This window comes from Cavia porcellus, unplaced genomic scaffold, assembly GCF_034190915.1.
Source record: "Cavia porcellus strain 051 isolate PalLab524CR breed Dunkin Hartley unplaced genomic scaffold, mCavPor4.1 scaffold_1, whole genome shotgun sequence".
NCBI lineage: Eukaryota > Metazoa > Chordata > Mammalia > Rodentia > Caviidae > Cavia > Cavia porcellus.
The window spans coordinates 96,796,235-96,816,872 of record NW_026947484.1 but is presented as its reverse complement, the minus strand read 5'-3'; the positions used below and the strand labels follow the sequence as shown (position 1 = coordinate 96,816,872).

The 20,638-nt window shown below is 42.7% G+C and overlaps 1 protein-coding gene across 1 annotated transcript in view; it reads right to left on the bottom strand.

Moving 5' to 3' along the window:
• Positions 1-18,637, bottom strand: part of Mtap (methylthioadenosine phosphorylase) — a 51,884-nt gene extending 33,247 nt beyond the window's left edge. Inside the window, exons 1-4 of the mRNA XM_003479201.5 lie at positions 18,384-18,637; positions 6,472-6,558; positions 5,265-5,323; positions 2,006-2,173 (exon numbers count right to left, since the gene is read on the bottom strand). Of these exons, the coding sequence (XP_003479249.1) occupies positions 2,006-2,173; positions 5,265-5,323; positions 6,472-6,558; positions 18,384-18,416 (347 nt within the window). The 5' untranslated portion in view covers positions 18,417-18,637. The remainder of the gene's footprint in view (positions 1-2,005; positions 2,174-5,264; positions 5,324-6,471; positions 6,559-18,383) is intronic.
• Positions 18,638-20,638: the final 2,001 nt, after the last annotated feature.

Sequence of the window (20,638 nt, the reverse complement as noted above, 5' to 3'; positions counted from 1 at the left end):
CTTTTTCTTCTTGACTGTTCCTCCAGAGAACTCTAATCAATACATCTTTCTTTCAAACATTCTAAAAATTCTTGCGGGTGTTGAAGAGAAATTGTAAATATAGCAAATAGGGGTCTTTACCCTCATATAACATATCTCAGGAGGAAAGATAGATCATAAATATACAGTGTAGCAACAATTAAATGGAAAAAAGGCAGTGAGGAGCAATACTGACTTTAGACTACCTCCATTATTTATTAGGTTGAACCCCTTTAAATAGCTGATATTCAATCATGTCTGACCCACACAATGGGTATTTTCATGTAACTCAACTGAGTGGTTTCATCCCATCAAGAAATAGTCAAGAATGCTTCCTGTCTACAGCGAACACAAAGAGCAGGGGAAGACACTGAGTAACATGTAATGATGCAACCAGTAAAATCCAGAATATGGGAAGACGTTGTGGGACAAAAAGGAAACAAGAAGTCAAGGTGACCACTAGACTACAAGCTTTATGCATTTGTAGATGTTCTTCATGTCTTTGAAAAACACACGTTTTTACAGGAGGTGAAGGGTGCTGAAATATCTAATACAATACTGAAGAAATATCAACTTATGTTTTTTAAAAACTGTGTATACATTTAAAAATTCCACACTATGAAAAGATAACATACAGACAGGAAGAAAAGTATTTATAAATCATACATCTCGTAATGGCTAGTTCCTAAAATATATGAATGTTATATAATACCCAACTCAAGAGCAAGGGAAATAACTTGATTAAAAAATGGACAAAGACTCTGAACAGGTATTCCTCAAAAGAAGATACAGAACTGGTCAAAAGGCATGTGAGAAAATGCTCAACATCACTAATTATAAGGGAAATGCAAATTAAAATTGAGGTATTATCTCACATCTTTTAGGATGGCAATTACCAAAAAGACCAAATGTACATATTGGTAAGGATATGATGAAAAGGTTATCTCTGCACTTTGCTGATGGGAATGGAAAACGGTATAGTACAGTAATTAGAGAAAACTGTACAGATGTTCCTCAAAACATTAAAAAATGTAAACTACCATATTATCCAGGATCCTACTTCTGGGTGTGTATCCAAAGGAAATGAAATCAGTGTGCTGGAGAGACAAAAATAACTGTTCATAGTCACATTATTCACAATAGCCAAGATATGCAATCAATCTAGGTGTCCTCGAATAAATGACTGGATGAAGAAAATGTGGCACACATACACAAAGGAATACTATTAACACATCCCCACCAGCTTGAACCACTAGCAGTACATGTGTGGCTGCCCAGCAGGTGGTGGCTTATACCTCTGGCGGTGGAAGTGGTGCAGTGTCGCACAGGACAGTCATGCAGGTACCACAGGTGGCTCAAGCTGCCTACCAGTGAGACGTATAAACCACAACCCCATCATCAACATATGTTACACACAAAAACCGTAGTAATTGATGAAACAAATTAAGTTGGTGGGCATTAAGGTAAGTGAAATAAGCCAGACACAGGAAGACAAATATGCAAGATCTCCATATGTTTGGAATCTAAAAAAGTCAAATTCATACAAATGTTTACCAGAGGTTGAAGAGATGCTGGTTAAAGGGTACTAACTGTAAGTTAAGCAGAATAAATAAGTTTGTGAAACTTACTGTACAACATAGTGACTGTAAGTAATAAAAATATATTACATGTTTTAAAATTCTAAGAAAATAAAAATGTTCTTACCATGAAAACTGTTAGGTATGTGAAATAATATTAAATAGTTGATTAATCACCTTAATCAGTGTATGCATAAAATAATACAGTGCACAGCATATACATAACAATACCAAAGTGTACCCCACCGACATATAACATAACAATTATTGTTAATTAAAATGAGAAGAAATAAAACCTTAACGCAGGTCTGTGCCCTTCTTGCCCCTTTCTCCTGCAGTTTCCATACACCACCCATCTGTGCTCAGATTATCAGCTAGAAAAGCCCAAAGCATTTTAGATGACTGCTCACCTGTCAATGAACTGATCGATAATGACGATATCGCCGGGCTGAATCTCCTCCCTCAAGGAGCCACAGGCTGTGGTCACTATGATGTGTGTACAACCCTCTTCCTTCAAGGCCCAGATGTTTGCCTGGTAGTTGACTTTTGAGGGCATGATGGTGTGCTGCCTCCCATGTCTAAGGGAAGGGGAATTAAAAGGTAGATGAGAGATCAGGGTATTTTAACACTGTTAAAAAACTAATTTACAGTGGTGTTTTCCAGCTTTTTCCACTAAGGCACTTCTATTGGCATGGGAAGAATGAGAAGGCAGGCAAAACCACTCTACAATGAGCACAAACCACTTCATCTTAAAGCTGGCCAGCTTCACATTTCATATACTTATCTTCCTATCAAGGGCACAGTAACTTCCATGGATGTATTCACACACTGGGAAGATGTACTGTCTGTCTTCCAGGGCATAAACAGCTCCCTGATGCAATATCTGGTGTGACAGACCTGAAGTTCCATTGAATCTCTCTATCCCTTTCTGCTGGTCACTCAAAGAAGCTAATAAAAACTTGTAAAATGTGAGAGTTCCCAGTCCTTTAGGAATGACATAAATAGCTTTTATCCATGAACTGATCACTTTACGCATGACCACAGGTGAGATCTCAACTGTATCCTACCAAAATTCCTTTGGTGAAGACTCAACTAACAAGTGTACTTCAAAATGAATCTCCATTTGCATAAGATCTTTGCAGGGTAATTAAGTTAACATGAGAGCAACAGATGTGGGCCCTAATTCCACATCACTAGTGTCTTTGTAAGAACTGTGAGAAAATAAATTTCTGTTCTGAAAGCTAGGCAGCCTGAGATTCTGTTACAGTAGCCACAGCAACCACTGTAAGTATCAGTGATTTCCCCTACACTTAATTAAAACCAAATACCTCACCCAAGACCCAGCCTCACTGGGCGTTGGCTGACCAGGGCAATCGTCCTGGCTGTGCCCTGCCTCACTCAGGCCTCGTGGGACTTTCTGTGACTCATCTTTGCTTGCTCCTGCTCAGGCCTCTGATCTTCAGGTCCCCTCTCCAAGAGGTACCTCCCATGGCCACGGCTTCTGCATCATACCACTATCCCCTGACCTCTTCCCTGGACTTAGTTTCTCCTTTTAAAGCCTCTCGGGATCTCTAACTAAGCATTTCCTTTTAGCATCCAACCTTCCAGCCAGAATCAGCTCTGAGGACAATGTCCTTGTCTGTTTTCCTTGTTGGTACCTAGAAGGGGACACTTGCTGGGTAAGTAGTTCAATTTGTTGGACAAACAAATATGTGTGGCTAACATTCTTGGAGCACTTGAAATACAGACACACAACACACACACCTACAAAAACCACCAGAGGAGCTCCAGGAAATAGCTAGTTAAAAGAAGTCAATTTCTAAAATTATTTTTAAAAACTCACAGGTATTACACAACATACTTGTGAGCAGTATTTTATCAAGAGGCCTAAAATTATTCTAGGTTGCTTAAAAACTAAACACATGTATTGTTTTGCCACAGAAAAGTAGCTCAAGAGCCAAGCTTCCTATGAACTATGATAAATTAGAAAGATGCTCTTAAGCAAGTTACTAATATACAAAATCTTGTTTTGTTCAAAGATTATTAAGTCTGAGCTTTGTTTTTGTTTTGCCTTACATACCTTATGGTGGTGAGAACACTTAAAATGTGTTTTATGTATGCATATATATTTGAATATCCATACCCATGGTCCACAGTCTTGCTTGCATAGACATATTTAGGAAGTAGGAATACATCCAAACATTAAAAAATAAAAGGCAGTTTGAGTTTTTGAGAGAAACTGGGAGTCAAATCTCTGCCATTTACTAGTCCTGTACCTACCAAAATCACTCAGCATTTAGCCTAGTTTTTTAAAGAAAAAGAAATACACAGAGTTTGTTACTAAGTCGTGTCTGTTCTAATGCCCCGTTATAGGAATCTTCAGAGCATCAAAATAATTGTAGACACACATAGTATGTCAGGGTTTCTCTCTCGAGTTTTGGGTAACTATTAAGAATCACAAAGTATGTCTGCATTTTTCTGAGGCTAGTCTCCAAAAAGCTGACTAGATTTTTCAAAATAAATTAAAAGAATGAAAAGTAGTTCAGAATCCAGTGCACTGAGGGTCAAACACTTCACAGTAGTACTACACAGTTCAGAAATATAAAACCCTCAATAGCAAACTGAATTGCCATGTTTTTAATTTCTAAAAATTAAGCAGTTCTCTAGCAGAGACCATGGACCAATGAAAAAGGCTACCCAGAATCCACCTGGGGTGATCATCTGAAACTAAAACTTAGTTTTTCTGGATTCCAAAAACACACCTCCATTTCAAAATGTCAGACAGACCTTCATGTGGCCCCACTTTCATGCCCTGTGTAGAGTATGGTGGGCCCAGGACTCATTTCCATCCATTAGAACACGGCAAAGCTGCTGGAGATCGGCCCGTGGCCAGGTGCCACCTCGGTGGCATGCCCTAGAGGCCCTCCTGGCTTTGTAGCAACTACAATAGCATGACTTACTGCTGCCTGGCCGCAGGGCAAGAACTGTAAGCCACCTCTCATGGCTGGAGGCCTCAGTCCCACAACTCTGAGAGACTGAACTCTGCCAACAACTCCATGAGTCTGGACAAACACCTGGAGCTTGGAATATACCGAGACCCAGGTGGATGGCTTGGCAAACCGCACCAGATTCCTAACCCAAGAGATAATGTCTGCTATTTTAAGTGGCTCAATTTGTGGTAATATGCAATAAAGTACTAGAAAACAAATATATATGGTTTGACTAATTTCTAGCTATATAATAAACGTGGTGTTCCTTCCTCTACAATAGGGGCCAGCACCAGTACCATAGAGGAGACACGGGTGTAAGTACTGGAAGTAACCTAGCTCAGGGTTCCTGAGCCTGCTCCCTACAAATATGTAACTATTACTACACGAGGGGTCAGGAATGAAATACTGTTTTTCTTCATGAGAAAAAGTGAGCAAAGGAAATAGTTTCTTCTTTCAGAGCCTCAACTGTAGTTAATCGAGCTGAGCGTGGAAAGAAGTCAAGAGATCACTGATCTCCTAAGTACACCTTAGCCCAAAGCCACACATAGTAAATAAAAGCCACCAAGTTCTGAGTCCACGCGCATAAAGACTTACATCGGCATCATTTCTCTTTCTAGAATTTAAGTTAAATTAACATTATCCTTTAGCAGTCATTTCCAAAAAGTTTAAAACACTTTACCTTGCAAGGAGGACGCAATCAACATTTTTTATCTTCCCCAAAATTAAGGCATCAGAGGGCTGCAGGCAATGAAAACTGGTTACAACTCAGTGATTTTAAAACATGTACATGAATACTTAAAAAGTTGCCACCTGAACTGCTGAACTACAATAGACTTATGGAAACTTGGAATCTGAAGATACCCTTAGAAAAGATTTTATGTTTGATCAATCAGTATAACCATCAATTATTCACTGAACTCTCTGCTGGCCCACACTTACCAGCTCTGAGGTTTGCCAGATGTGGGGGCAGGGGCTGTGTAGATACATGATCACAAGAGGTCTCCAAGTATCCCAGGGGACTCTGATGGCCACTAATTACGTTAACACATAGCAGAGGTATTTAGTAGGTTCAAGAACAGGTGAGATAGTGAAAGCCACAAAAGTTAGGAGAACACCAGCGGCACAAAGGACTCTGTAATAAAGCACTCTGCTTGTTTAACCAGACCTCAGATGGCCAAGGGACAATTTGAGGGAATGCAGGGAAAGGCCCAGAGAACCTGAGGCTAAGAAGTGGGCCTAGCTGGACTTGAAAGACAGGATATGTTAATCTAGGAACTGAGCTGGAAAGGAGGGTTTGGCACGATGGTTAGACATGGAGACCTTCCTTGGCTAAAATACAATTCCAGAAGTGGCAATGTGGGGCTGGCCTTGGCCTGGAGGACAGGGGCCTGTTCTATATGAAGTGAGTTTTACTTCCACTTCTATAAACATCAGCTGTGCTCTGGATCCTCAAGACAGGGCTCTTTTGGGTCCCTGTACATTGAGATATTGGGTCCCTGTCACTTTGAAATATTTCACCCTATTAGTCATCCGCCTGCCCCCTCAGCCACAGTAGTGTGACCCACAGGCCCCAAAGTAGAAGCTGATTTGAATGCAAATTTGAAAAGTACAGTTGCTAGGTTTGAAATGAGTGTCTGGTTTCTAGCAACATAAATTGATAAGTTGCTTGAACACATTCAAAAGCCATGCTGTGAAAACAGCAAGGTGCAAGGCGATGCCCATAGACACCCCTCCACTGAGGGGCCCAATGGCAGGCCCTGGTCCCCTTGGCCTGGAGCAAACAGCCCAGAGCTTCCAACACCAAAGCAGTTTCCCCTTTTACCCTGAAAACCAAGCCAGTAAAAAACATGGACAAGCTAACACGCCTTCACCAATTGGATATTAACCTTGCCAAAGGGAGTATCCACGTATTTTTCAGTTCTTCCTTCTAAAATCTCTGGATCATCCAGGCCTGTTCCACCAATTATTCCAATCTAAGGGAGAAAAAAAGATAATCACATTGGGTTATTTTTCACTAGAAACAAAATACTGTAATTATTTCAACCAAATTCACATTCCTCAATTCTTGCTAAGCCCTAAATTTAAAAAAAAAAAAAAAACTGAAAAAATTACTTTTTAAAAAAGGCAAAGATTTGATGACTTTCTGACTTTCTTTCTTTGTTTTTTGTTCCTTTGTTTTGTCTTGCTTCAGGTTGGCTTTGAGCTCACTTTGCAGCCCAGGTTGGTCTCAAACTTGTAATGATCCCCTTGCCTCAGGCTCCTAAGTGCTGGGATTACTTACAGGTGTGCACTAGAAGGCTTTCTATTAAAAGAAAAAAAAAATCAACAAAAACTTGAAATAACTAAAATGTAATCAATTTTTGGATATTTAATTCTCAATGAATTACAAATAAGCACAAAATGATACTTTTAGGTTAGAAAATCAAACCTAAAAATAGGCAAATGTGGTTGTTGAAAGTTCTTTCTTACCAATTTTATTTTCTATGTTATCTGCAATATGGAGAAAAGAATATTAAAAAAAAAACTGCTAGATGGGGCTGGGGATTTAGCTCAGTGGCATAAGCACCTGCCTTGCAAGCAAGTGGTCGTGAGTTCGATCCCTGGTACCAATAAAAAGTTAAAAAAAAAAGCTTGCTAGGATATAAAATTTCAGGTATGTCATTTTATAATGGTATCATTCCATTACCATTTTATTAAAAAATGAAATTTTCTCTGCTATATCACAAGGGCTACAAAAGAATGCAGACAGAAGAGACTGAAATGGCATGAAAGTTAGCATTAGACAAAATCAAGCTGCCATTCATATGTCTAGAATTCATATTTATACTTGGTAAACACAGACAAGATAAAGAAACTTCATTCCACTATGAGTTAACCTGAGCTGATGACTAAGAAGCACAATTAAGAACAATTACAGAGATAAATATAAACTAAACTGTTAAAACTAAAATTTAAGTATCTAAAGTCTTTACAAGAATTTCCCTAGATTTATGTCCTAAAGGATAAAATTTTTAAATGATTGGCAGGTTAAAGATACTTTACTAGAAAACTCATGGAAAGTGACCTAAGCATGTTTTTCAATGAAAAGGTCCCAAACTATTGTCACTTAAGTAAAATTTCAACTACATAAAATAGCTTCCTGAGCAAAAATTACACTTGAGAACCAGACATCTAAATTACATAATTTTCAGGTCAATTTATGCAAGTTGATTTAGATTAACATTTAGGAAATGGTTTTCTCCCTGGTCCTTATCTTCTGGGAAAAAATCATCAAAGCACAAAAATCGGAGAGTTGAGCTTTTACTGGAGAATCTGTTGGTTTACCACACTGCCTTATGTGGCTAAGCTAGTTTTGGCGTTGGTGCCACCTTGTGATACATTACTGAAATCACAGGTTACTTTTCTTTTCCCTTTGGTGACATGGGGCACGGAACCCATGGCCTTCACATTGAGTTACAACTCCAGCCATTTATTTTTTTACTTTAAGACAAGGTCTTGTTAAGTCACTAAATTCCATGCTGGGCTTGAAATTATGATCTTCCTGTCTCAGCCTCCTGGTGTGCTGGGATTCCTGACATGCATCACCACACCCAGCCCACAAGTTACATTATTTTCTGTCAACCACACTGTAAGTGAAGACTAATCAATATTATAATTCTCAAATCAACAAGAGCACTCTGTTTAGTTAATACATTTAAATCACCCAGTTCAATAGGAAAAACATGTTTTTAAGAACCATCTGCTGCATGCAATCCTAGCCCCTCGCTTCTCCACCTCATCCCACATTTCATATACCTATCTTATCTAAGAGGAAGCTATAACCAGTCTCAAAGAAATAAACTGCTGACTCTGAAATGACTCTCAGCACACTCTTCAAGGATTTGGTCACTCAGGAAAACACTGGCATTTTTAGTTATGGTCACTTTCACCTGACTGTTTCTTGGTCACAGATTCTCAGACTCTGGATTCAACTCTGGACTCTCAGGCTTGTATACAAAACAAGGCCACTTTGATTGTGGAACCACCCACCTCAACTTAGGCAAGCTAGCCTAGATGGAAGCAGTAATCAAATGGCAAGAGCTATCCTGCTGAAACCCAGCATTCTGTGCTCACCACAGCAAGCAAGAGCTTCAGTCCAGCTTCACCCAGGCTGCACCATCGTTCTGCATCAGGTAGCGGATGTTTCAAACCTCAGCTAGAACACATAGTAGGTAGCTGAACCAAAGGCAGGTCCAGGATGGAGTCTCTGTACTTGGAATCATCTGCAGGCAGGCTGACTCGGCCACCTGGCTGGCTGACCTTCATGGAAACTCACATCTTGCAAGGAACACAGCAACAGCTATAGTGACTCAGAAATGTCCTGCCACAGCAGGGAACTAGACTTCAAGGAAGGAAGACAGTAGAGCCATGATGTGGTCAATGTCACCACCTGCTGGCCAGACAGCAAAGTACAGCTACAAGGAAGCACCCAAGCACTGGCACAGGCTGATTCTGTCCACACTTTTTGAGTCTTTAAATTTAACAGTCAACTCCATACTTGCCTTGGCAATAAGGGGACTGTGTATGAACATTCACACACTACAGTTAGTGCACTAAGTGCTGCACAGTCCTTATTTCATTGATCACCATGGGTGCAACCTATAAGACAGGCACTATGGTATTATAGCCATTTTACAAATGAAGAAAGAAAAGCACAAAAATGAAGAAAGTGGTCTAAGAATAAATCATAAAGAGCAAAGCTAGGGCAGGAATTTGGCTATTTCTTGTTTAGCCATGATGAGATACTATCTCCAATATCACCAGGAGTCTGTCATGAATTCACAATGTTAGTTTTATTGGCTCTGTGTTATAAAGAAACTGATGTTCAGCAACAAGCTGTGGACCAAGTTGGGCAGCTGAAATAGTGACTGGATATCTGAGTGAACCCTCTCCGAGAAGAGGATTGTTCTTGTGATAATCTTACTCAGACTCAGGAATCAAAGACAAGACCCTGCCAGCTGCAGCCCTCGGCTCTGTAATTCTAGACTGCTAACAAAATGGCCTCAAAACCTGAAATCAAATTTTTGGGCTGGTTCTGCACACCCAGTAGTTCATTACACAACATTAAGTTCTTTTTTCGTTTTGTTTTATTTTTATTATTTTGAAGGTAGTAAAATATAATAGAACAAAGCCAATTGAGACTGTGTAGTAAAACTGGTACAGAACTTCACAGCAGGTTACTGGGATAACAGTAATAGGTATCATAGTATATCTCACTATCTTCATAATAGTTGTTCTTTCAATCACGTATAACAAAATAAAATGGAATACAGAACATTATAGAACTTATCAAAGCAGAATATTGAATAGAGCAGTACCATTGATCAGAATAAAGCAAAACACAAGTAAAAATATTTGCCTTCAAGGAGATGGTAGAAGGAAATCTTCCTTATTTGCTATGGTCAACCTCCCAAGAGATGCTCAGATCTCTGGTTCCCATTTGCTAAAGGGGTCAGGGGAAGTTGGATGTTTCACTCTCAGCCCGTGCGCCAGTAGGTTCACTATTGCTTACCAGGGAGGCAAGCTAGTTGCTTGGTTTCCCAGTGTCCTAAGTTCCAACATGGCGCAGATCTCAGGAGACTCTGGTGGTTCTCCCCCTGGAGGGGCTACAGCCTGCTACACCATAGCCGCTTACCAGGGAGGCGAGCTGGTTGCTTGGTTTCCCAGCATCCTCCAACATTAGGTTCTTAAATGGAGTCCCTCTCATCATGAGGTCACCACTAGATTTTAACAGGTAGTGGTTCTTCCCACACTTCATGGACAGACCACCAGGCTAACCTCAAAAAGGAGTCAGTGTTTGACTTTATCTGAGACTATGCAATTCTCTTACTCAAATGGTGGCTTACCAGCCAAAAGGATTACTTCTAGTAAGGTTGAAAGGGTACATTCCCAACCCTACCCTGTGCCTACTTTCCCTCATGCCTGGTTCTCAGACACTTCAGCTACCCTCCTGGGTCTCAGGAATCACTGCTTTGAGACCCTGCTCAAGCTATCTAGTGCTCTCTGATGGCATTCTCAAAACACCATAACTCAGGGCACCTGAGATTCAGTCATGCTAGGGAAATGGGCTCTTTCTGAGTTCTCCATGCTCATTATGACTTAGGAGAGCCAGAGCTGCAGCTGGGCTCTCATCTTTGGTTGCCACTATCACGTTTGGCAACTGCAGCAAACAAAGCCTCATTATCGGGCCAGCCTGGCTCTGAAGTTTCCCAGGACTCTAAAATCCTGGAAGCCCAGCTCTATGAGCAAACAGTGGCTAAATGTCTCAGATTGGGAGACCTGTTCTAAATGGCTCAAAAGGACAGCTATTGGCTCCATCTCTGAAGACCGCCGCCCACCAAAGTGCCTTTTTAGGCAATGATTATAGAGTCAGCAGTGACCCCTTTCAGCAAAGTTCCACGTTGAAGTTCTAACCTCCTGTACTAAATGTCATTGCGTTTGGCAACAATCTTTAAAAAGTTAATTAAGGTTAAATGAAGTCATTAGGATGCGTTCTAATCCAGTGAAACTGGTGAACTTATAAGAGACTGGGATACATACAGAAGCAAGACCTTGTAAAGACACATGGAAAACACGGCCATCTTCAAGTCAAGGAAAAAGATCAGATGAAAGCAACCCTGACAACATCTTCATCTTGGACTTCTAGCTACCACAAGTGTGAAGTATTACGTTCCTATTGCTCCTGTCACCAAGGCTACTTGTTACAGCAGCTCTAGTAAACTAAGATTATATTTTAGAGAAGTCTGGATAGCTGCTAGGGATCAGAACACCCATAGCTTTGACTAACTTTCCAAAGGGTAGAGACCTTTTGGATACCACTTCTCTTGTGAAACACTTAATTTTCCTCAAAGGTCACTATTCCCAGATGCTGGACTGCAAAAACTGATTAATGGAAATAATTTAATGTTTCTCAGGTAGTTCTTAAATATAAATTTCTAAAATCTAGGTTAAGTGTGGTAGATTGCCTAATGGCCCCTCTGTTCACCTGCATTCTGTTGCTGACATAATACCCAAGAAAATTAACATAAAAGAGGAAAAGTTTATTTTGGCTCACAGTTTCAGTAACAGTCATTACTTTGAGGCTGTGGCCAGGTGGGGAACATGTGAAAGAACAAAGCTATTCCCCCCAGGAAATAGAAAGGCAGACATGCAGGGACCAGTTTTCAATATCCCTTCAAGGACAGGTCTTCAGTGACCTAACTTCCTTCCACTGGGCCACAACTCATGAAGCAATCAAAGGATACACGGAACTTTGGGAGACATTTAAGATCCAACTATTATAGTCCCCAAAAGAGATCTTATTTACATCCGGATTCTCAGAACCTCTAAATGTTACTTTTCATGGTTAAATTAAGGACCATAAGACAGGAGAAATTATCTGGGCAGATCCTAAATATAATCATGAGGGTCCTTATAGAAAGGAGGCCTGAAGGTCAAATGAAGTTGATGATGATGGGCATGAGGAAGAGCAAAGGGGCTCTGAGCTAAGGCATGCCAGAGTCTGGCTGGAAAAGGAAGCCGATGGATTCCCCTGGCTGTTAAGGAGGAACCAGCCCCACTGACACCTCAATGTTAACCTTGTAAGACTCATGCTAGACTTACATCATGAAAATAAGTTTGCGTTGTATGAAAGCACTCAGTTTGAGGTAACTTGTTACAGCAGTCACAGGAAACTGACAAACACACTGAGTAAAAAGCATCTGAAGAGCTAGTTAGAATGCAGGTTTTCATCCGTCTGGAAGCAACTGAGGTCAGGGCTGTCAAAAAGTTGGTGGGAGTCTAATGTCCCGCGGCTTCTGAGAGCCTAGATTGCTGAATCCCTACCCTTAGAATTACTGTTCAGCAAGACTGGCTGGAGCCTCAAAATCTGCATTTCTAACAAATTGCCAGGTGAGGCAGACATACCATGTACTTTGGGAACCACATTTCCATGCTTCTGAGGCATATCTTGAACCCATGACTATAATCACAGTAAGGGTCCACAGTGCACTGCAGAAACAGATTTTCTCTTTCTGTATTTCCTTATGTATAAGGGTCAGAGTTTTTGCTTAAACCAGTAAAACCTAATGAAATATTTCACTTACATCATTTATTGTTTCTCTATGCTCTATCACCTCTGACAAAATAAAATAAAAATAAACTTCCTCAAACCAACAAAAAATTTTCTATTTCTTCCTTTCTCTGTGCTACTCAGTATTCAAACCCAGCTGCTCCTATGTCTGCTCACCAGGTGGTCTTTCTCTTGGGGATGTAACCAAATGATCCTCAATCAAGTGTGAAGAAACTCTGGTGGGGCATGTGGAAATATGGCACACTTCTGGTTGTCACACTGACTGTGGGGAGCGCTGCTGGCGATTTATGCAAAGGGGTTGCTCAGTACAGTGTTGCAAAAGAATTGTCCTATCCAAAACGCCATTGTGTCCCTAGGCAAAAATACTGGTTATTTGGTTGTCAGGTAGAGCCCAGTTTCAGAACACAATCAAGGACTTTCTCCTGAGAGGCCTCTGTTGGTCACTCTCAAGACAGCCAAAAGGAGAGTAGGAGAGGCCTATTATCCTCCACAACCAGACTGCATGACTTTAATGCCACTACCTGTGTAACCTACCACCCATCTACAGTGGGACCATACCCCCACCTTGTCCCAGCAGAGATTAGCAAGTTATTTCCTCATCTCCCAGTGAAAACTGGCTGGTTCCCAGGGAAACCACAGATCACTGATGCCCTCTCTGGATGTCAAAGACTCATCTGGTGTTTTGCATGGAAAAGCAGGCCACTGGCCTAAAACAGAAACTGGGGACAACGTCATCCTGTGGTCCTCCTGGATAATGCCAAGTGTTAATTCCATGGGCACGGATCATGGCTGCTCCACATAAGGTGTCCTTACCCTCTATCTAGACCATGTCTCACCGCAGTGAACCCACAGGACATACAGTTACCCATTACATGGCTTCTTTGCTCCCTCTTTCAACATACCCCCCTAACCCCTGCCTCCTACTGTGTACTCACTCTATGCCTCTAGCAAAGAGACCCTCAGCACCAACCCCCTTACCAGGGACATATCAAAGGAAGGGATTCTATTTTTATTCTTCTCGTTCCAAAGTCATTCATTGGCCCTTACTCCCATATAAAATGATTCACTTTGCAGTATCATCTGTTTAGTTCCCCAGTAAGAAAGAGAAATCATCCATTCTTCAGTTACCCATCTTTGTTCCACTGCCACCATGCTAGACTACAGCTGATGCTATGGTTTCTGGTCCGATCAAGCTCATTCCCCATACAGGCAATTCTGCACAACATGGAAATCACGTGATCTTCTCTGTTCAGAGCCCTTAGGTGACTTTCAAATATTTATAATCAAATCCAAATTCTTTACCATGATCTACAATGAAGGCCCTACTGAGATGGGAGTTAGGATTATGTTAAGCAGTAAGGACAGTGGGCCCAAAACGAAGTAGGGAACCCCCAAATGGAATCACCTTCTGAGAATCATACAAAAACACCAGCCAGAAGTCTTCTGGCTATCAGGGACCTCCTCAGAGTATAACCAGAGCACTTGAGGCAGGACGGTGACTCAAGGGTACTGGGGCCCTGTGTGAACACTTCACTGTCTGGACACTATAAAAAGCATGAGTTTCCGAAATGGTAGAGATCATATAGCTTACACAAGGACCCAAGCTCCTTTCTACAGCCCTTAAAAGCCCTAGATGAAGAGTCTTTGTGGGTAACCCGTGCAGGACGCCCTCACAGTTAGCGATTCTTTCAAATAAACATGCTTACACTTTGCCACCTCCATCTGCAGTTTTATTCTTCATCACCATAGGATAGGGCCCCAGCGTTCCAGTATCACCTCGAGCTGACCCAGCCCAGTTCTCCCCAGCGCAGTAGCCCTGTCTGGTTTACTGTGGAGCTTACTCTTCCTCAGACCTGTTTCCACTCCAGTCTTTCTTCAGGTCTTCACTTTTTTAAAAAAAAAATCTCTTTTCAGCTAACAACTTGTCTTTAATCTCCTCAAGTTGCTATAATAAGATACTATAGAGCGGATGTCATACAAAGAGAAACGTTTCTTAGTCTGCAGGCTAGGAATGCAAGATCAAAGTAGAATCAGTGTCTGAGGAGGGCCTCTTCTGTAGAAGGCCACAAAGCAGGTCTTTGGAGATTTTTGTTTTTTAAATTAAGGACACTACTTGCATTCATGAAGGTTTTTTCCTTATGACCTAACTTGTCCTCAAAGGCTACACCCCTTAATCCATAACACTGGTGGCTAAATTTCAACACACACATTCTGTTTTATTGGGAGGGAACTATGTTAATGTTTAAAATCTACCTCCCATGAAGGCTTTTCTGATTCTCCTCATCAACTCCTTTATTATGCATCTCGCTTTTTTTCTGGGACAAAATACATGGTATTTGTAACTTGAAAGAGAAGAGGTTTATTTAGTTCACAACTCATGGTTGGCTGGTTCCAAGACAGAAACATCATGGTGGAAGGGTGTTGGAACAGGAAAACTGCTTAAACTCACAAGAGTCAGGAAGCAGAACCCAAGGGAAGAGCTGAAAAGATGCACCCTTCAAAGGCACCTCCAGCGACCCACCTCCAGCTGGGCCCCACCTAACAGCATATTCCACTGAAAACATCAGTGGATTAAAGCATGGATGAGTACTGTGCCCTCGCCATCAGTTTTCCAGCAGTCTCTAGATCTAGTCAAGTGAAAATTAAACTTACCATTACACCCCTCCTCATGACTGTTTCACTCTCATACTGGTGATCCTTACACCATCCTCCCAGCAAACTCTACAATAAAACTTCAGCTTTATAGATGAGTAATGTTACACGCCACCTACCAATGAGCCCAAAAAAAGAAAAGGGACCTAACTAACTCAAAGATGCACCCCCACTGCCTGGTAGGTATTCAGTAAATACATCTGAATAAGATTCTACCAGAAGACAACTGGATTTGAATGACACACCATGTACTATACTGCCAAACCACAGCCCCGTGGTGTTTTTCATCTGGACCATCTAAAATGATGAGACTGAATTTAAGCTCCAACACTGTTACCATTTGTTTTTCATAAAGGGTGGACCTAGGGCTGGTGTGGATGGATGGCACGACTGGGCTGGGTGTACCACATGTTACTGTGTTTAAAACCCCACAATCGCTCCAGGTAGCTGTGGTTAGCACTGTCTCAAAGCAGAAGACCTGCAGACCTGCTAGGGAGGGTGGGAAGTGAACTGCTGCGGAGAAAGTGGTGGTGCTGTAGGTGAGGCTGGATCTCTGGGTTCTGCAACTCTTTCCTCCCCTCAGCGCCTACAGCTGAGCTGCAGCAGGCCCGCTTCTGCACCGCCAACCAAACTGTTGCTTCTGAATGACCAATGGAATGGTGGCAGTGAGTGAGATATACGCCACTTGCCCGTGAACATGAATGGGGGTCAGAAGCACAAGTGTGCTTCTTACTTACACACCTGTAATGTGTCCAATAGGCTCAGGAGGAGGACCACTTCATGCCTGCACTCACATTCCCTCTGCCCTGAGGCAGGAAGATATATTTACTCATGCAGTAAAACAGCAAACAGGAATCCCAGGCTCTAGGCCCATTCCTATCATTTTCTGGGCTCCGCTGTGTAATTCTGGACACTTTAGGTAATCTTCCAGGATCTCAGCACTACATTTGCAAAACGGGTTGTGTTGCTATATGGTCTACCTTTACCAGTTTAAGATCTAGTAATAAGTTATGGTTTTTATTGGCCTATTTTGCTCTGGACACTGGACCTACAAATTTTCTATATAGGATGCTGCCTTGCAGTCTATGGGCTATCAAAGTTATTGCCTGTTCTGACCTCAATAACAGAAATCAGGAGGCAGCCCTGGCACCCTTCCCACCTCTTAATTTCATATTCGGCAGCTGCTAAGACCAAAAATATACATCATTCAATATTTACATCAGGACTTAAATCACATTACCCATTCTGCACTTAAATACACTGCATTAATATTATAAGGGAGCTGCGTGTTTGAGAGCATATTAAGCAAATTTGAAACTGAGATTGTTTTAGGCATCATTCCTCTCTGTTTCTGATGTCCTTTAAGTGCAAGGGAAAGGTGAAAAGTTGGGGTTTAATAACACCGAACATTATAATTTGACTGTCTGAAGAAAGATAATTCAAAATTAACTTTTGCTTCCATACTTACAAGGAATATCATTCAACAAACTTCAACTACATGCAAGAAAGACAACGCAATTCTAATCCTCCCAGCCAACTCTGCAATAAAATTTCCAATTCACACATAGGCACAGAAGGGGAACAACTGATCCTTTAAAGCCAGGAATGGCATTATGCCTGATATCCCGGATGCTGAGGCAGGAGAATCACAAGTCTGAGACCAGACTGGGCATTTTAGTGAGACCTTGCCTCACATTTCTGATGGTATGGACAACTATTTTGAAGACAAGAGGCATTATGGCAGCCATAATGTTTATTTCCTATTATCTTGTTTTGAAGTCCTGTACTGCTTTCACTGTTTTTTTTTTTTTTGGGGGGGTTGCTTTTATTTGGTTTTATTCTCTTAAAAATAAAAAAAAAATTAAAGAGATGGAGCGCTAAGGATGTAGCTCAATGCAAAGGCCCTTGATTCAACCTTCAGCAATACAAAAAACGTAAAGCAACAACAAAAACTGTTTCTGCCTTCTTCCCCTCGCTGATATGGGAGTTGCCTTTCATAAATAATTGCTTTGAAATGGCAAAATAATTTCACTTTTAAGCCTGAACGCATTACACTCACCCTGTTCTCTCATAAGGGGCTCATGAGGCCTGCAAGGGCCAATACTGTACTTTAGTAGCGTTAGTTGCTTTGGCACTGATTTGCCAAGGACAACTGAGAAGACAGCCGTCCTTCTTTTGCATTGGCCAGAAATTTCTAAAAGTGAACAAAGACAACTGTATTGTTGGCCAATAATAAACAGCCTTAAGTTTTATTATCATTTTCCCTTGTGTACTGTCCGGTAATTCTTCTCTCCTCCATGCCAGAAGTAAGTGCTTGGAAGCCCGGGGAAGCTGCCTGCAGTGTTGAGAACTCTTGCTCCCTCTGTCCACACCATAATGAGGCCTTGCGCTGAGACTTCTGAGCACCCATGGTGCAGGAAAACTCAGTTCTAACTTTCAAGTTTGCTTACAATGCGCTTTCAAACCAGACGCCTCCGACACCAGAGAAGCTCCAAGGAAAGCACGCCGGTACTTTTTTTATAAATCCTTTAAAACAAAATCTCAGGATTGCGCTGCAGGAGAAAACTTCAAGGCAAAAATCTAAGTTTGGAGGAAAAAGAAGCCGGAAGCTTGAGCAAGAGCATAACGCAGCTCTCCCACGTGGGCCGCTAACAGAGCATAGCCCGGAGAGCGGAAGCGCGAGTCCCACAGGCTTAGAAGAGGCAGTTGGGGCAGCTGCAGGCGCCAGGCCGACCGGGACGCCCGCAGGCTCCAGCCAGGCGCAGCTCCCGGACTAGCGGCACTCGGGAAGGTGGTAGCGCGGGCGCACCCCTGCTCACCTACAGCTCCTCTGCCAGGGACTCGCGGGCGCCCTGCGCGGGGCAGCGCAGCTGAGCCTACAGAGTGGTGTCTCGTGGGGTCCGAGTCCCCGATCCCCAGAGCCGCGCCCCAAGTCCCTCCCCGCCGCGCCCCTGACGCCCAGGAGGGGCGCACAGCCCGAGGCGCGGTCCTGGGCGGCGGGCTTCGCAGACTGTGGCCGCGGGACCGCGATCTCACCTTCACGGGCGTGGCGGCGGCAACCGAGGCCATATCTAAGTGGGAAGGAGGCCGGCGGGCGACTCGCTGGCCGGGAAGCGGAGACTGGATGGCGCGCAGCGCAGGACACAGCAGCGCGAACCCTCGCGGCCCTGGCTCCTCCTCTTCCTCCCCGGGACAGCTGGATTGGCTGCTCCTGTGGGCTTTCCTCGCCACCCCCCTCCTTAAATCAAGGTTCTCGTGTCCCGCCCCTTTCGTAGACCTTTCCGGTTCTCCCGGTTTCTTTTTGTTTCCCGTTGTAACTGGCTCTTGATGGTGGTAATCATGGGCCCTGTTTATGGCGCGCTTTTATTGTTCCAAACTCTGCTCTGCATCTTCATTAGCTTATAAACTTCCACAAAAAACCCTCCAAAGCACAACTGTACTCCCCAGGTTGGCTCAGTATTAGGTGTCTGCGCGGCCTAGGTCCCAAAGCTGCGCACTGCACTTCAGAGGGTCTGATGGGAGGCAGAACCCAGGCAGCAGGGAACTAGGGGCTCCCAGAGATTCCCTCTCTGTGCCAGCTGGGGAGGCTCTGGTCCGGTGGGGGTGAGGCTTGCTCTTCTCAGGATAAACCCACCCAGGCTTTGCTTATTTCCCTTAGTTCATTAGGGACGAAGCAGGAGTGTGTTAACCGGAGTCAGGGAAATGGGAAACAGAGTAAGGTGAGACTGGTTGACTATCTTACTCATCTTCAGTTTGAGGGAGGCTTAAAAGAATGTGACTCTGTCCAATTCCCACCCTGGCTCTACCAGACAAGGCCCATCCTTAACCCTTCCTACCTCAAGGCATCTGGTACACGCAGATTGAGAATGCAGTCCCATGTCGTCGTCCTCAACACTGGAACACACACACACAGCCTATTAGTTCCCCACTGGGATAGTTTCTCACAGTCGAAGCTCACTATCTCTCCCATACTGAGATAATTCTACTGTCCTTCCTTCATAGTGCAATAACTTGAGACAAACTAATTGTGTGGCAGCGATTTTAAGGATGACCTCCGAGGTCCATAAAGGCTGCAGCTAACTCTGGGGTAGAAGGATGACAAGGAAGATGATACTGGCCTTCTCTCCTATAACAGTGTTATAGTTTAGAACTAGATGTCCCTGAATCCTCGTGCAGTTATAGATGGAATTTTGGGGGAGTGAAGGAGTATGGGGCATTATAGCTCACTTGCTGTTAGAAGGTAACCATGCATTGGAAGAGGCAGGTCACTTTGGGCGGGACTAGGAAAGATATATTTCCCTTTCTGCTTCCCAGCCACCATGAAGCAAGCAGCTTTTCAATTCCAGGCCTCTCTGCTGTGCTGTCCTGCCTGGGAGCCACCTGCCTATGGACTGTAACCATGAGCCAAAATAAACCTCTTCTCCTTTAAGTTGTGGGTGTTGGGCATTGTGTCCCAGTTATAAGGAAGTGACTAAAACAGATTTTGGTCTTAGAGAAAAGGGTTTGTCACTGCAACTATACTTGAGCATGTGGTCTAGATGCCTTTGGAAATGATTTGTTGGGGGAGCTCCAAAAGGTTTGGCAATGTCAGCTGCAGAAACAGTCCTAGTATGTTGTATTTAGAGTTCAGAAGACCAAACTGGTGATAAAAAGGGAGATGGTTAGGCCAGATTCAGGAGGTTTAAGTTAAAAAGTATTTCGTTCACTGCTGAGCTCCAGGATATGTGTGTGCTCTGGCAGAAAATTTATCTACATTTTGCTCATATACTGAGGCTTTGCAGGAGTCTAATATTAGAGGAGGTGAGTTAGTTGATCTGATGAAGGAAAATTTCAAGGCAACCTAACAGCAAACCTATTGCTTGCTGCCTTTAGCAAGATCTACTGTGAGAAACAGAAGCAAAAAATTTTCAGTTTTGTCAGAAATAATGTGCCCAAATATCAAGTAGAGGAGGAGAGCCCAGTTGCTGAAAAGATTAGCATTAAAAAGAAACCAAGTACTTTATAGCAAAGCAATAGGAAAAATGACTTGAGGGTTGTCAGGATGAATCAGAAAGATCCCACCATGGCTCCATAATCCAAAAATAAAGTTTACTTTGAGAAGCCATCCACAGGACACCTTACTGAGAGGAGATGTAATGGTACTCCTAGGGAATTGGAACCCTGAGAGTTGTTTCACAGTGGTCAGCCATGACTAAAGAAGACCTGGCTACTGCTTTAGCTTGTGGCAAACCTTAATGTCATCCAATTAGTACTGATTTTACAGGCATGCAAAATGCAAGACGTGGGATCAA